A 17,162-nucleotide genomic window follows, 5' to 3' on the forward strand; every position below is an offset into this window, starting at 1 on the left:
GTTTATTAATGTGCTGTGTGGAGGAGGCATTTTGGTAGAAGTATATCAACCTGGAGTATAAGTTGACCTGAAATTGTGGCTCAGCTAGTAAAAGAATCCACCTGCGATGTGGGAGACCTGGGTTCAATCCCTGGATTGGCAAGATCCCCTGGAGAAGGGAAAGGCTACCCACTCTAGTATTCTGGCCTGGAGAATTCCATGGACTACATAGCCCATGGGATCGCGAAGAGTCAGGCTCGACTGAGCAACTTTCACTTTCACTTTTAGTTGTAAAAATATAAAAGACAGGTTGTTAGGGTTTTTTGGTTGTTGTTTTTTTTTTTTTAATTCAGGTTTTACACTCATCATATGGGTTTTCCGACATTCTCCTCCAGCTGTTAAGACTCAGCCGTGGTGACTTCAAGTTTTCCTCAGCCTATCTCCTCTAAGTACAACATTAGATAGAAATGGGTACTGGGAGACTCTGCCTATTTAAAATGAAGTTATATAAGCTGACCCAGATCTAGGGAAATAATATTTTTTAAATATTGGAAAAAAGGATTTTTTTGCTTGATGGTCTGTGATTAAGCATATGCATGATGCTGTGCTGGGCAGTATGTCTTTTCCAAAGTGTCACTGAGAAATTATTTTTATTGTGGCTTCAGAATACAGAAAGAAGATATATTAGCCTTTAAAATATGTTATAAATCATCTTACCTGGGAGGAAGCCATAATCTGCATTAGTTAAAGAGCAGTCAGTTAACTAAACCAAGTGTCAGTCTACAAAGCTTTATCCTTTAACATCCTATACTGTTTCAGGAGTCTGTCACTAAAACTCCAAACAGCTCTTTATGCTGACATGATTGTCCAGGGTCTCTGTCTTAGGGAAATGGAATCAAATACCATCTGAAGAGCAGGGCTTCCCTGGTGGCTCAGATGGTAAAGCATTTGCCTACAATGCAGGAGCCACAGATTCAATCCCTGGGTCAGGAAGATCCCCTGGAGAAGGGAATGGCTACCCACTCCAGTATTCTTGCCTGGAGAATTCCATGGACAAAGGAGCCTGGCAAGCTACAGTTCATGGGGTCACAAAGAGTCAGACACAACTGAGCAGCTAACATTCACACACACACACCATCTGAGGAGCAATGTTGAGATAATTAAGCAGAGAGACAAAGTAAGTAAATAATCTGCAAAGAAACCTCTCCTAAATCACACTCTCTCTTATCTCATTCTTTCTTACCTCAAGCTAGCACTCGATTCAGAATCATAATAATACCCTCTAGCTTCAGTCTCAGGGTGAGATGCCCAGAGGTTCTGTTTTTGGCTGAGGATGTGAGAACTTACAGAAATAACCCCATCTCCCTTTTTCTCTTTGTCCCAGTGACCAAACAGATCCCTTTAACCGTAGTCCCCTCACCATGGACCAGATCCGGCCAAACACAGAACTGAAAGAAAAAATCCAACGGTGGCTCGCAGAGAGGAAACAACAACAGAAGGAGCAACTTGAATAAATACTGTGACCTAAGCAAACCAAAAACCAACCCCAGAGTGTAGATAAACAATTGTGGTTTCTCTCTTTCTGGTTCTGTTCCTTTCCTTTTTCTTGCCTTTTATTTATTTTTTTTCCCTTTACTGAATTAGAGAACTGCTCTTGCTCAAATTATGATAATTAAAATTCCTAAGAACTTTACAGCGCACCTAGCTTACAGGAAATTATACTTCTTATAGCATCACCACATTTAGAAATCATCACTAATTTTTACCTTTTTTTCTCTCTTCCTGTTCCTTCTCCCTTTTCCTACCTTAAATTATATTAACTTCAGCTATTAAAACCTCCCGCCTCCTTACTATTTCTTCTCCAAGAACTGCTCAAGCATCTTTGGTGAGCACTGCTTTTAAGTATATGATATCACATATTTCAGTGACAGCTGATATCAGAAAGTCCTGTGTTATCAAGGTACTTTTACTAGTTAGTCTTCATGACCCAGCCCTTTTCCTTGTTACAGCTCTACACTGTTACAGAATAACTTTTTATATAAAAGCAGATACCTTGATGTTTGAGTAGATTTTTTTAATAAGATGACCGATGAGATGGAAATAGGAATCTTATGCAACTTCGGTGGGTAGCTCTCAGTTTTGTGTTGTCTTGTAACTCAGAGATACCTTGGAGGGCAAACACTCCTCCATGGAGTTGTCATTACACAGAAAACTTAGCCCTATAATATTTTTAGGAGGATTGGTAGAACAAATTTGCAGTTTCGACACTTTATTCAGAAAACTTCAAGGTGAAAAAAGGCTATTGGGGCCCTTTTTATCTACTGGAAATCAAGGACCAGGCTTGTGTAGAAAAGTTAGGCAACAAATATTGTAACCATGAGACATGTCATTTCAAGACACTAATATCAGCAGTGTATCTCAGTGTGTATATATATATATATATACACCATGTACTTTTTTATATTGGCCTAATGTAATACAGAGAACCACTTTATATTGTCTCTTCCGTGGTAAGATGTATGCAGTATGTGGCCGTGTTTACTAACACTCACTCTAGGCAAAATTCTGAGACTGTAAAATGTATATAGTTCATGTTTGTTTGGGCTTATGACCTGATAAGAGCTGCTTCTAACTCAGCCTTAGGTCATCAATTAACAGAATAGGAATTTGAGCACAACCGTGTCCACAAGCCATTTTAACTATCCACTTAGCCCTTAATAGTTATTTAGCAGGTGGATGGGCCCCTCACTTTACAAGTTGAGCTTGAGCTCCCTACTAAATCGTGCAGCTTAACATGCTGAGTAAGTCTCATTCCCCTATGGACTATCCATACCAGTATCCCTCTAAACTCAAAAATACAACTAACAAGAGTGATATGATCTAGAAGTAGAGGTCATTGCTTCACTTCAAGGACAGTATTGTTAACCATAGCCTCTCTGAAATAAGATGGTAGTTTTATGGTAATCCAGTTCAAGTTGTTACAAGCAGTCCTTGATGTGTTTTTGATGGTTCCAGCAGGAAACTCTGAAGTTAGAGGGCATCCCACACTAGATAAAAAGTAGATGTTGCCTGTCACTGTGCTTATAAGTGAAAAAGGCAGTCCAGGACTCTCAAAAATACCAGAACGTATGATAGTAATTCAGTGTGTTCCCTGGGCTTCTAAGGCACAGGTTGACAGGATTTATTTTCTGAAAATGAGCTTCATTTCCTATTCATTATCTTCTACTTCTCTGAGAATGAACTGTATAAAATAAGCTTCAATCTGCTTGCATTTATCTTCCAAACCCAATCAAATAGGATATTTTTACTTTTAAAAGAAGTGAGGAAAAGACCAGAGTTTTATAGAAGAAAGGAAGGAAAAAGTGGGCACAAAACCTCAGAAGGCAGCTGTTCCCAGCAGCTTTCCAGTTAACAACCTTATGCTGCCTCTTGTATCTGTGTCTGTATTCCACTTCTATATTAAGTCTTCAGATTGTAAGTCTTTTCTGGCAGTTTTTTTTTTAAAGCTCTTTTCCTGAAACTTTCTATGAGTGGCTATAGCACCATGAATGCTGCTGAATATCTTTAAACTCATCACAAAGGCAAGTGCATAGCTTAAGGCCACTATGGGTAAGGAAACCAAGTGTCCTCTGTGCCTTTCCTTTCCTTGACATAATTCAAGAACATCCCAAAAATGAGACTAAAAAATTCTCTTGGTACAACATGGTACATATGGACACTTGGAAGCTTAAAGAGGGGTGGTGGTGTCTAGAACTCAGAAGCAAGCTCTAAATCTATTAGAGCAGACTTTCTGACATACCTGGCTTTATGTGTTGACTTTGCTAGAGTATGATAGAAAAATGAAGACTCTTTAATCAGCTCTAGTATTGCTTACTAAGAGGGTAATACTAAACTTGGAAAATTATTTAAGTAGGCTTTATCAAGCAATCTGGATTTGTTTGTTTTTAATATAGTTTTTAATGGATATGTGAAAACCGAAAGAAACTTCAAAGGTTTTTTTTTTTTTTTTAATGGTGCAGGTGAAGGTGCCAGTTGCTATTTGGTATCACACTCTACAAAAGCTTCGTTACTTTATTTGATGCTGGTTGCTAAGCAGCCATTGCACAGAGCATAAGTCTACTGGGTGCCTTTACAAGCCAGAGGCTGATGCTGCACTGTTGATGTCATGTGAGGAAATAATGCACATGCTCTAACTGGTAAACAGGAAAAGAAAAAGAACCTGGAAACAAAGAAAATGAACAAAATGACAAAAAGATTGATTGAAATAAAACTTGATCAACATAACTATTTTGAAACATTCCAGGAAGGTTACTTCTTGTCAAACTTGCCTGGGGGTGTTTGTTCAAAGCCTGTATTTAATAAATGAACATCTGACTTAAAACCTTTGTTATCATTTCCTTTATTATAGTATTAAAAACCTAGGAGCAGTTTCAGAAATCCCTCTGAAAACTTACAGGGCTCTGAACATCACTTTTTTAAAAAAGGTGGTAGCAAATGTCTGGCTGGCTGACCTAACCGTGCCTTACCAGGCCTCTGGACCCTGGAGTTATCTTCAGATGAGTCTTGGGGCATGTTTTTTCCTAAGCAGATCACTTTTGGCTTCACTTTTTTTCATCTGGCCTAAAGCCCAGGTCTTTTTTTTTTTTTTTGCCTTGGCCACACTGCACCATGTGGGATCTCAGCTCCCTAACCAGGGATTGAACCCTTGCCCCTTGGATTGGAAGCTGAGAGTCTTAACCACTGGACTACCAGGGAAGTCCCCCAGGTCCTTCATTCTAATCATTCACTATCAAGTTCCACTTTCTTGCCCCTTGTTTCTGTACCCCTGCTATGCAAAACCTCAGCCCAGATTAACCCAAGCATTCACCTCTGCTCCAGGATCCCAGCCACAGACCACTATTGGAGAAAAATAACACCATCTTTAGAGTGGTACAACTGCAGACTTGTCCCTAATGTTCCCTAACAACCCTTCTATGTGTCCTTAACTTCAACAGCTAGTCCAAATTTCAACCTCTTAAATTTTCTCCCACCCTCCCACTTGCCCTTCACACTCAGATGACCTTGCCTTCCACTTCATAGCCTGCAGAATTTCCACTTTCAAACTTCATCATCCCATCTGCGGAAAAGGCCCCAAGACTCCAAGGCTAATCACTCCAACTTACTTCCGGTCTCATTCAGAATCTTGTCAATCCCACTTCATCTTCAATCTCCATTGATTTTCCTATCACTCATATTTGGTTTTCTGACCATTATCCTTTTATGGCCATATTTCTTCACTCATTCACTCTGGCTTCTGTCCTAATTGTTTGAACCTGCTTTAGTTAATGTTTCTATATAGCTACATTAATTTTCTAATTCTTAATTTTACCTCTCTGGAGTACCAGGCAACTGAATCACTCCTTTGCTGAAGCACTGTCCTGACTCATTGTGATTTTTCATTTCACCTCTAACTATTCCATCAATCAGAGTTTTACTTCTATTTACGCTTCCCCGGGTATATTACTTATTCTGTTTTCTTCATCGAAGGCCACATCCCTACGTATATCTTTTCTTCCGGTCATATTAACCACAAAGTTCAGCTCTGTAGTACATAGCTGTTCCATTGTATATCAACCCAAGGATCCCCTTCTCTAAGAAACCTTCCCACATCAGCACCACACATAATCCTGTACTAATGCCTCTTCTGTTTCCATTGCCACCTTTTCAAATCCCAACGCTGCCACTCACTAGCTCTGTAGCCATTTATTTACCAATGCCCGTCTTAAGTGAGGTCACTACCTAACACAGAGGCTTTCTTTAAATTCCAAAAAGGCTGACAGACTGGAGGCCCTCAGTAAATGTGATTTTGTCCCTTGTATCTGCACAGTTCCTTGCAGCTTGTTAGGGAATGAGGGGAACTGGATTCCAATCCTGATACGGGAGTCAAGGGAGACAGGGATTACAAAAGGTCAACTAAAGGCAATGGGCTGAGGTGGCAAGTTGTGGCGCCTGCTCCGCCCCTAACTTTACGTGTCTGGTTTAGGACCCTCTCTGCCTTTGTAAGACGAGTTCGTTGGCCTAGAAAAACTGCAGCGATGCCTTCCGGCCCTAACTCGTCTCGTTCTCTCAAAAAAGCTGCAAACCCACCCCAAAAACCCCAGGTCTGCGCCTCGGGCTGCCCGGGAGGTGCATGGCGCATGCGCATTCCCTGCTCACGCCGGCCTTCCGGACCTCTGCGAGCGGCTGCCCAGAGAAATGCCTGCCTCTTCGCGGAACTCCGTTGTATTTTACGTGCTCTCTGATCTCATCTTTTCGTACCCACTTTCTCCTCTGTGACTAAAGAAAAGAAACTGGCCCACTGGATGCCGGAAAGACAGTGGGACACCTAAATATCTCGGACCGGCGCGGAAAGGAGAGGCCTGACCTTGGAAGCGGACCGGGGTCCTGTGGCAGGTCCTTCCAGGCGGGTGACATTCAGCCGGCCAGTCGGGGTGACGGGCTCTCCGTCCTAGGACCATGGCCCAGTTTGTCCGTAACCTCGCGGAGAAGGCCCCGGCGCTGGTCAACGGTGAGCGAGACGTCAGCCAGCCGGCGCGGGTAGCCGGGCGGGCGGGGAGGCCTGCGAGGGCCCGAGGAGAGGACTCAAGCGACCGGAGGGAGCCGCCGCTGGCCGGGCCTGAAGTGGAGGGGTTGGGGCGGGGGTAGGGGGGCGGAGTGAGGGAGAAGACAGATCTGCGGTTCTTTTCTACCCTTCCGCTGGCCAGGCCTGCGGCTTGGGTTCTCTCTGCTACCCAGAGGTTCTGAACTCTGACCGCGACCGTGAGGGGAGGGAATGTGCAGACAGCCGGAGTTGCCCGGCTGCAGCCGCCATGACGCCCTTCGACCTCCAGGAGGAGGAATACGGAAGGGATGGCTTTTTTGCGAGAGCGAGGGAGACGGCGGGCAGAAACACGTGAAACCATGGAAATACGGTCCCATCCGCTTGCCTGCTTCTCATTGGAGTATTTGGAAGGCTGCAGAATTTCTAAGGATGGATGACCTTCAAAACATTGCCTTTGCTTTTTATTTTGACCAGATACTGAAACGCTTCCCCTTTAAGGAAAATTTTAGGTGGAACTGAGCATTACGGTCGAGTATTCCTGCTCCGGTAAACACAGAAAGCGATATGTGTAAACAGTAATATTTATTATCACTGCTTAGCGCTCGTGGGGATACTCTGAAAAAGCTGAATGCGTCCTTCACTGGTGGAACGCTGTATTGGAGAACAACCCTGAATAGTCACAGCCCAGAATAGTAGTCTTCTCAGTAAATGTTTCTTTTGTCTGCAAGCTATTCATTTTATCCCCCAAATGAGATCAGTTAAGCAGACGGAAGCTTCTTCGCTAGATGTGCTGTAAGTGCTGTATTCTAGTAAGCGGTTGAAGCACATCTCTGAATGGCTTTCGCTCAGATTTGATTATGAAAGTGAATAGAATGAATTTTTTAATACGTGTAAATTTTTGAACCTGTTTTACTGCGGTCGGTATTTTCTTATTCATTGTCTCCTCCCTTTTCTTCATCAGCAGTGGAACAGTGAGTTACTGAAGGCCTGACAGTGTCAGATGCTATAAGTACTTGATCCTCTCCTACAGAAACCCATGGTCCACTACTATTACTGTCATTTTACACACTTTACCAAAGAACTTACGTTTGCAACTTGACTAACATAAAGCTCTACTTTTTTACATAATACAAGAAGTAGTAGTGGCTTCATTATTTGGACTTTATGGATGATTTGAGGCTAATATTTATAATCACAGATTTCAGATGGATTTTTTTACCCTCCTTCCATGGCTTTCACTGGAGAAGGAAATGGCAACCCACTCCAGTATTCTTGCCTGGAGAATCCCATGGACGGAGGAGCCTGGTAAGCTACAGTCCCGCGGGTTCCCAAAGAGTCGGAGGGACTGAGCGACTTCACTTTCACTTTCCATGGCTTTCACATCTTTTTGGTGGAGCGTCTTGGGGAATTGCAAACTAATTTTAATAATAATTTACAAAAAGAAAAGTAATGTGAAGATAATTTTAATTGTGAACTATATCAACCATTTCCTCTGTTATTATGAATAATGTAAAGATAAACGTTGTTATCCTTTCAGAAGTACTCAGGAGAACTCAGCTGGGCCAGAATGTTAAAGTGGAGCTGCATTTTGCTTTGTCACTTAACTCTGTGGTATCAATGTTAAATATCTAAAAAAAATTACTGATTTTATATGTTAATTCTCCTGGAGGACAAAGAAGCTTACAAAAATAAGTGATTTTTTTCATCAGACTTCCCCCAAAAAGATCATAGAGTCTGGGGATTTTTGTTTTTATTTTTTTTCCTACTTAACTAAACTGGAGACTTTATTTGGATTTCACCAGCTTTTCCAGTTAATCTCTTTATGTTCCAGGAGCCAATCCAGGGTACTGCAGTGCAATGAGTTGTCAGTCTCCCTAGTCTCCTGTGTATGTGACACTTTCCCGGTCTTTCCTTACCTTTCATGACCTTGACAGTCTCAAGGTATTTATGTAGGTCTCTGTCTAGGTATCTATCCTATAAGGATGTTCCACGATTTGGATTTGTCTGGTGTTTTTGTCATGATGAGTCTGGAGCTATGGACGTTTTTTTCTTTTTTCTCTTTTTCTTTTTTTGGCTGTACCTGGTGGCCTGGGGGAATCTGTGCCCCCTGCAGAGGAAACATGGCATCTTGATCACTGAGCCCCCAGGGAAGCTCCGTGGAGCTATGGATTTTGAGAAAGAATACCATGGACGTGAAGCCTCCCAATCACATGTCAGGATGCATCAACAAGTGATATCCATATGTGCTCACTAGTACAGTTAGCTCTCATCACTTAAGGCAGTTTCACTAGGTTTCTCCTAAAGATACTATTTTTCCCTTTCCATACTCTGTTCTTTAGAAGAAAGTAGCTAAATTGGGGGAGGCAGAGTCAGGATTCTTTCTCCTATAGGAGGGAATATTTACATATATTTAAATAGAATTTCTTCTATGAGAAAGATATGTCTGTTCCCCATTTGTTAATATTTGTTCAGTCCATACTATATGGACTGATGTACATTTATTTCATACCTTGTATCTCCAGTAGTACATTATTTATTTTGTTGCTCAGATTGTTCCAGCTTTGGCCATTGAGAACCCTGTCAGTTTGGCACCTCTGCCCCTTTGACATCCCCCTGTACTTTTCCAGTATTGTGAGATAATTGTGACTTTTTCTCCTGCCATGCCAAATGACCTGCAGCATCTTAATTCCCCTGCAGGGATTGAACCTGGGCCCCATCAAGCACTGGGTCCTGACATCTGGATTGCCAGGAAATTTCCCAGACTTGTGTATTTCCTGCCCCAGCCTTAGAATTTGCCCTTTCTCCAAGGACCCCTAGTTCCTTTTATTGGACAATTGCATTTTGAGGCTAAGATCTAGATACTGGGTATGTTCCTTGCTACTCAACTGTGTTAATCACCCTTTACTCACAGAATACCTATGATAAATTTTAATCTATAAATTAGGCACAGTAAGAGATTAACAACAATAATAAACTAGAACAATTATAATAAAATACTCTGATAAAGGGTTTCAGGGCTTCAAGCCACAGGAATTCCCTCGTGGTACAGGAGGTAAAGAATCCACCTGCAATGTGGGAGACCTGGGTTCGATCCCTAGATCGGGATTATCCCCTGGAGAAGGAAATGGCAATCCATTCCAGTATTGCTGGGAAATCGCATGGAAAGAGGAGCGTGGCGGACTACAGTGCATAGGGTCGCAAAAGAGTCAAACATGACTGAGCGACCAACACTGCCATAAAAGTGTGGACATGGGCTCACTCTCTCTCAAAATAATCTTTCTGTGCTGTACTCATCCTTCTTGTGAGTGAGATGTTATAATGTGTATGTGATGGGATGAGGTGGGGAGCATGATGTAGGCATTGTGATGTCACATTAGAATGGAGCAGGGACAGCATAAGATTTCATCATACTACTAAGACATACAGTTTGAAACTTAGAGATTATTTCTGAAATTTTCCATGTAAGTTTTACAGACAGTAAAACTAGAAAGCAAAATCACAGATAAGGGGGGATGGCTGTACTAGAATATCATTGCCTGTAGGCCCTGACAGTGGACAAGGAGGTATCTGCATATAGGTATTCCTCTACTAATAAGAAAATTACATGCCAGTAAAATTATCACAAGTTCAGAATATTGTGAGTTGAAAATGCATGTGTTACACCTATTCCACCAAACATCATAACTTAGCCTAGCCTACCTTGATCTCAGAATACTTACATTAGCCTACAGTTAAGCAGAATCCCCTACCATAAGGCCTGTTTTTATTTTTATTTTTTAAAATCTGATTATCTCATGTAATTTATTGAGTACTGTATTGAAAGTGAAAAAACAGAATGGTTGTGTGTTGGTTGTTTACCCTCATGACACATGACTGCCTGTCAACTGCAGCTTGCTACCAGTACCCACCATTGAAATAGCGTTACAAGAAAGTATGGTACCCACTGTGGCTAGCCTGGGAAAAGATCAAAATTCAAGATTTATTTTTACTGATTGTGTATCACTTTCATTGTAAATTGAACCACTGGAGATTGGGGACCATCTGTATACTCACCCATGGGTGTGTAGACAACGCCAGTTGATCATTGAACAGTGTGGGGGTTAGGGACACTGACCCCCATGCAATTGAAAATCCTAATATAACTTTACAGTTGGCCCTCCATGTCCACAGTTGCACATCCATTCATTCAACTAACCTCAGATTATGAAGTACCGTAGTACATATTTATTGAAAAACATCCACATATAAGTGGACCCACACAGTTCAAACACATGTTGTTGAAGGGTCTACTGTAGTTTCTATATCGATCCACCTGTATGTCAACTAAACATGAATTCATACTGAATGTCTCCAACTCTAATCCAGTACCACTGGATATGTTTTTCCCCCATCTAAAACCCCTCTATTTTAGTAAGAAACCTAGCTGCCATCATCCACCATTCATTCACTTATTCTTTGTTCATCCCTTGTATACATGTAAAAGCAGTCTCAAACTTTTTAACCTGTGCTCCCTGAGAAGCAAATTTACTAACTTAAGTACAGCGTTTCTATATATTGTACTGATTTGTTTGTATTTTTAAGAGTATTATATCTGTGTGTTGAAGATAATTTTAAAGACAGTTTGTTGACTGTTAAGACTTTGTTCTCCTTGATAACACCATCTTACTGGTATTGGCAGTTCTATTTAGAATTCTCTATTACAGCTTTGTGTCTGCTTAAAGATTTACCCATGGCCCTAAGCCAGGGGATGATGGAGATAGTAATTTTAAGAGTAGTGAAATACCTAGATACAGGCAGTTAATAATAGGGGAAGTGCCAGGAGCTTTGGATTATCAGTCTTTGAAGAGCAGACACTTGATGGATGCTTATGTATTTGTGCAATTTTTATTATGCTGTCGTGTAATTTTTTATGTAAAATACCTTTCTCCTGCTGAATCACTACCATAGTCTCCCATCTAACCTCATTAAAAATCTTTTTTTTCCTGCAGTAGTAAATACTGTTTACTATTACTGAGGAATTTCAGCTTAATAACAGATTCAAGTTTTGGCTGCTCCTAACAATACATGTAGGTTTTATTTTTATTATTTGTGGTATTTTGAAGGAACAGCAGCTGTGCTTTTGTTAATCCAGCACATATTGATGAGGATACCCAAAATGGGTACTAATTGGTATAATTCCATCTGGATTTGTGGCCAATATTGTGACAAGTTTTAATCTTATTCCTAAGGATGCCATTCTACTTAGTTTCTTTCCTCCCCTTCACCACTTCCCCCCCAATTTCTTGTCTCTACAGGAAAATACAGTTACATTGCTGCTCTTTTCTTGTTTTTGAATCCAACTTCTAGTAACTTTGTAGTTAACTAGATTTGCCATTAATAAATGAAGTGCCAGTACTCTGGTACTGGCCACTGGTGAGGTCCTGGCATAATTGGATGTGCTTATAGCTTCCTGCCTGACTGAACTGGCTTGTGACACAGGTGTTCTGTATCTTTAAAAGCCTCTGGTTACCACGGAGCAGCTTTGACTTTTCACACCGGGTGCACATTTGGTATAAGCGGTGAATGAATGTGATGCATGAATAAATATTTGTGTCCAGCCCACACATCTGCTTCTTTCGGTCTCTAGTGAGTTCATCCTGGTTTTTTGTTTTGTTTTGTTTTCCAGCTGCTGTGACTTACTCGAAGCCTCGATTGGCCACGTTTTGGTACTATGCCAAGGTTGAGCTGGTTCCTCCAACCCCTGCTGAGATCCCTACAGCAATTCAGAGCTTGAAAAAAATTATCAACAGTGCTAAAACTGGTAGCTTCAAACAGCTCACTGTTAAGGTAACTATGGGCTAAATGAAAACGTATGTGCATATAGAAAATGTCTTCCCTTGGGATTTCTCTGATTGTTTTGATTAATATATGTATTTTTCAGTGAGGCTGGAACCAGCGTAATGAGAGATGATCTCTTTTTTGACTGCGGAGAAAGATATTTACCTTTCTAACTTTGTCATCTGGGTTGAAATAATTGGACTGTTGTATGTCTTATATTCTTAATAATTTTATAATGAAGAAGTGGTTTTTTTACTGGGTAGCTTTTTTTTGTTTCCTATTTGGAGTTGGTGCATTAAAATAGGATGACTTGCTTTGTTGATTCTGTACTTTTTTGTCTGTAGTCCTAAAACTTTCCCCAATTTGGTCAAAAGATTTCTTGGACTATATCACAATCAGGTAACTAACACTCATGGGACATAAAAACACCAAAACCTAGAAGCATATAATATGATATGAAGGGTGGAGATAAAACCTAAAGACTATAAAATTAGAATATGCAGACTTCCCTGGCAGACTAGTGGTTAAAACTCCATACTCCCAGTGTCGGATGCACAGGGTCGATTCCTGATCAGGGAACTAAGATCCCATATGCCTCTCGGCATACTCCCCCGACCACCACGACTGACCCCCCACTCCCCCGCCAAAAGAGAATTAGAACTTGGATTTTATGTTTGCTTGATCTAAGCACAGGATACAAAAAGCCTAAATAAATTATTGCTGGCTTTAGAACCTGCGTTCTAGAAAATATATTTGTTTTTCAAGAGATTTCCAGTATTTCAGGTTTCATTTGAAGGGGAAAATTCACTTCCAGGTGCTAAAAGAAAAAGGCCCAATTTTGTTGTGGAAAGGTTTTGTTTTTCAACTTGAGTTTCAAGATCCATATTTGTGCTTGTATGAAACACTGTTTTCTGTAACTCAGTACATTTTCTTTTATGGCATTAAAATACTCATCTGTGAAACTGAGTAACTGCTGAATACTTGAAAAGAATTAAACCAAATAATAAATGAATAAAAATGATGTCTAAAGGGAAAAATAGAATACTTCATCTTGCAGCAGATTTTCTTTGGCCAGACAGAAATGTCTGTTCAGAGACTTGCCTTCCTATAGCCATCCTTTCATATGAATGCCCTTTCTAAATGTGGCAGCTATTTCCAGGATGTGGGTTGTTTCAGGGCTCATAAAGTGTCTCATAAACTAATAATGAAAGGGTTAAGTCAGTTCAGGTCTTCAAAGAATGCTTTGAAAGAATTTATAAGCTCTGGACTACTTACCTTACATAATTGAAAGTTCAAGGGTTCTCAGCAGTTAAAGTTAACATCAGTAATTCTTGACTTTGACTAAAACTGCCCTCTAATTTGAATAGCATCCTTATATTCTCTGTCACTTAATCCTGGAAAAGAATAGTTTTAAATATATAAGAAAAAAAAAGTACATTAAAATTTGTGCTTCTTTTTTCAGGAAGCTCTACTGAATGGTTTGGTGGCCACTGAGGTGTGGATGTGGTTTTATGTTGGCGAGATCATAGGCAAGCGTGGCATCATTGGCTATGATGTTTGAAGACCAATTTTTAACATGTGATTGTATTTGCTTTATTATTCAAGTGTTCTTGGACCATGTGTGAACAGACTGCTATTTGAATAAAATAAGACAATGTGTCAGAATCAGTGTTTTCTCTATCAAACACTACATGGAAGGTCATAATTTGTCTTGAAATTAAGTCGGGTTGTCTTTTGCTTTAATGTATTAATACAGTTCTAAATGCATGCCTTTGCTTAGCCTGCAATTGGAAAAGATATACATGAGTATACCAACCTGGTACCTGTATAAATGAGGTTAACTTTATTCTGAAAGCTTGAAATAAATTATATTTAAGCTTTATTTCTAGAAAAGCTGGGGGGAAGGCTTTGAGAAAATGAGAACTTGCTCCAGTAGGAGAAATAATAATACCATGTGCCAAGCATGATACAGTTAAATCACGTAGCATTAAGAATACAATTTGGGCAGTTTTTCTTTGCAAAAATCAGAGAAAGATCCCTTTGACAACACCTTGTCAGCTTGAATATAGCCTCCCAAAAGAACAGCATGATGATAATCTGTGTATCTTTGTAACATCTTTAACATTAGGACAGAGTGAATGAAAGCAATAACGTATTTTTCATCTGATTTTGATATTTGTTGTATTATTAATCTGTCCAGTTTTTAAGGACCTATCTTTGCAAAAATAAAACATCCTATAGATATTTAACAGGGTTATGATTTAGTACTCTCCTTGGGCCTAAATAGTATATTATGTCCTGAAATAAATGTAAGTGGTATAAGTCTGTTACCTTGGAGCCATTTTATTGAGGATTGGGAGTGGTTTAATCATTCATTGGCATTTCCTGGGGTTCTTACCATCTATGAATAGCTCACTGGTACATTTCTGCATCTGTGGTGACTCTCTTGCAGCCACTGCACAACATAGAATAGCAGCTGTTGATAACCAAAAAACGATTGCATGTTGGAAAAGCATGGCTCACAATTTAGTATTAATCCTTTAACAGTATTGAACCTTTATCCAGTCAATCCCAAATTCACCAGCTGGTTCAGAACACTGCTGCTTCAGCCAGTAAAGGGCAGAGCTTTTCTTCATAATAGGCAAGAACTCTCCACGGAGACACTGCTACTCTGAACTGTGAGATAATGCCTAGCTTACTGCAGGTGGTCAAAACTGAAACTACCTCTTTTCAAAAGCATTCAGTAACTTAAAATATGCATAGCAGAAGACTGAGAAAACCCTACTACAATAACAGTGATTTTCATGAGTTTCTCTTGCATGTGTGAGTGAGTAGTGCAATTAATTTTTTTTAATTTAAAGGTATTATGTGGTCCACTGGCACTAGTAAGAACCTACAGAGCATAGTTGACTCATGGTATGTAATGTGATTTTATTTTGACCACATGGTCACACCAGAAAGTCCTCAAAATAAATATTTACTACTCACTTCACTGCTACTTCCTCCTCCTTTGCCATCTGGCACACCTCTGGTGTATGATGGCTAACAGTGTATGTAGAGCATTCTCTTGTGTTAAAATAGCAGTGGACTCCATGAAGCAGCCATTTCTGCAGGCCTGTTAATTTTGACCTCCTAAACCCCAAATGTCTTCCCTCCTAGCACAGAGCTGTTCAGGCTGTCTTTGAAGTTTTTTGTGTCAGGTTTTTGCCATTGGCAACTTCAGTGTACCTCAGATATTTATGGTGCACTTCCTAAATCCAGGTATGCTAAATGGTAGAAACATTCATGAACAAGACTGTTAACTGTTTCACAGAGCTTGGTCTGGTTACTCTAAGCATGCAGTTGGGGTAACGTGGTGTTCTGTAATGAAGAAAGTACAAGGTGTGAATGGAAGAGTTCAACCCAGAGTCCCAAACAAAGGGAGGCTGTCAGAGGACCTAATATCTAAAGTAAACCAGGAGAAGGAAATGGCAACCCACTCCAGTACTCTTGCCTGGAAAATCCCATGGACGGAGGAGCCTGGTAGGCTACAGTCCATGGGGTCACAAAGAGTCAGACACGACTGTGCGACTTCACTTCAAGATAAAACAACCTAGAAAGAAAGAAAAAGAGATGTGAAGTTAAAATTAAAAAAAAAAAAAAGTAAGAACCAAGAAGAATGGAACAAGTATACTGAGCAGGTGAAACAGTCTTGCAAAACTAGTGAGTGAGAAGATCTGGTGCATTTGGGGTTCTGAGAGCACAGTACAGCTGACTCCAATTACAGAGGAGAGTAGTGAAGTGAGACCAGAGATAGTGGGGACCAGATCAAAAAGTGTCTTTATGCCACATAAAGGATTGGGCTGTGTTAAGGACAGGAAATGAAAACGCATTGAAGGAAGTATATATGCTTCCCAAATTTCTAAGGATAGCTCAGTATAGCTTGCCTTTTTTAAATATTTCATATTTGTATAGCACTATCTCATTTAGCCCTCAGCTTTCCTCTGAGGCACGTGGCATAAATGGTAGACCCACTTAAGAAGTTAGGAACTAAGCATCAGAAACAGTTGGTGATTTGACTAGGATCCCATAATCAGTGGGACCACAGTTGGGCTCCAGGGGTGATCGCACATAGTCTCTGCCCCTCCTTTACTCCTTACATACTTCCCTCCATTGAATCACAGTTCCATTCTGTGTTGTATATTCCCAGTCCTTTGCCCTGCTATCAAGCTCTTAAGCTTTCTTGTCCCATTAGATATCAGGCTACCTAATCTTATGTAAAGTGATACCTAGTTTTGTGAGACTTAATATTTCCTAATTAGTGTGGTTTTCATTTCTACTGAAATATAAATTGGTATGACCATGATCACTTTTCAGATGAATACAATAGCAATTCCACCAGAGATTCCCTTACCAGGCCTGTTTGCGAAATGAAAGGCCCTGATACTATTAAAATACTGGTAAAATACATGCCAGGCCTTTAGCCTTGACAGTATGCCTTAGCCTTGCTTTAATCTCATTCTGGCACCAAGCAGGGTTTCAGCCACAGTTTCTAACCAGTCCCCATAAGGCTCGAAGCTTTAATTTTCAGATTATGTACCCCACTGCCCCTGATGGTCATTTTCTACCACTCACCTGGCCGCTCTATATTTCTTGGTAAATTTTTCCTCCTGACTTTATGTCACTCTACAAAACTATTTCTGTCTTAATTCTGCATAATTTCAACATATACACGGATCAGTAGTTTTCAGAGAAAGGGAACATTTAAAATTCTCAGGCCCTACCTAGAACCTAGGTGTGGGATCTG

General features: G+C 40.4%; 2 protein-coding genes across 5 annotated transcripts in view; both read left to right on the top strand.

The window, feature by feature from the left end:
• UBE4A (ubiquitination factor E4A) overlaps positions 1-4,360 on the top strand; it is a 37,702-nt gene extending 33,342 nt beyond the window's left edge. For 2 of the 4 annotated variants that reach the window (XM_069555336.1, XM_069555335.1), the window contains 2 exons: positions 1,364-1,532; positions 3,999-4,360. In XM_069555336.1, the coding sequence (XP_069411437.1) occupies positions 1,364-1,493 (130 nt within the window). In that variant the 3' untranslated portion in view covers positions 1,494-1,532; positions 3,999-4,360. Of the gene's footprint in view, positions 1-1,363 lie in introns of all 4 variants that reach the window. The other 2 variants (XM_069555333.1, XM_069555334.1) reach the window with 1 other exon arrangement.
• On the top strand, positions 3,503-14,706 carry ATP5MG (ATP synthase membrane subunit g). The gene is made up of 3 exons (XM_069555337.1): positions 3,503-6,526; positions 12,225-12,385; positions 13,839-14,706. The coding sequence occupies exons 1-3, from the start codon at positions 6,475-6,477 to the stop codon at positions 13,935-13,937; spliced, it is 312 nt and encodes a 103-aa protein (XP_069411438.1). The 5' UTR covers positions 3,503-6,474; the 3' UTR covers positions 13,938-14,706.
• Positions 14,707-17,162: the final 2,456 nt, after the last annotated feature.

This window comes from Ovis canadensis, chromosome 15 (genome assembly GCF_042477335.2).
Source record: "Ovis canadensis isolate MfBH-ARS-UI-01 breed Bighorn chromosome 15, ARS-UI_OviCan_v2, whole genome shotgun sequence".
Classification (NCBI taxonomy): domain Eukaryota; kingdom Metazoa; phylum Chordata; class Mammalia; order Artiodactyla; family Bovidae; genus Ovis; species Ovis canadensis.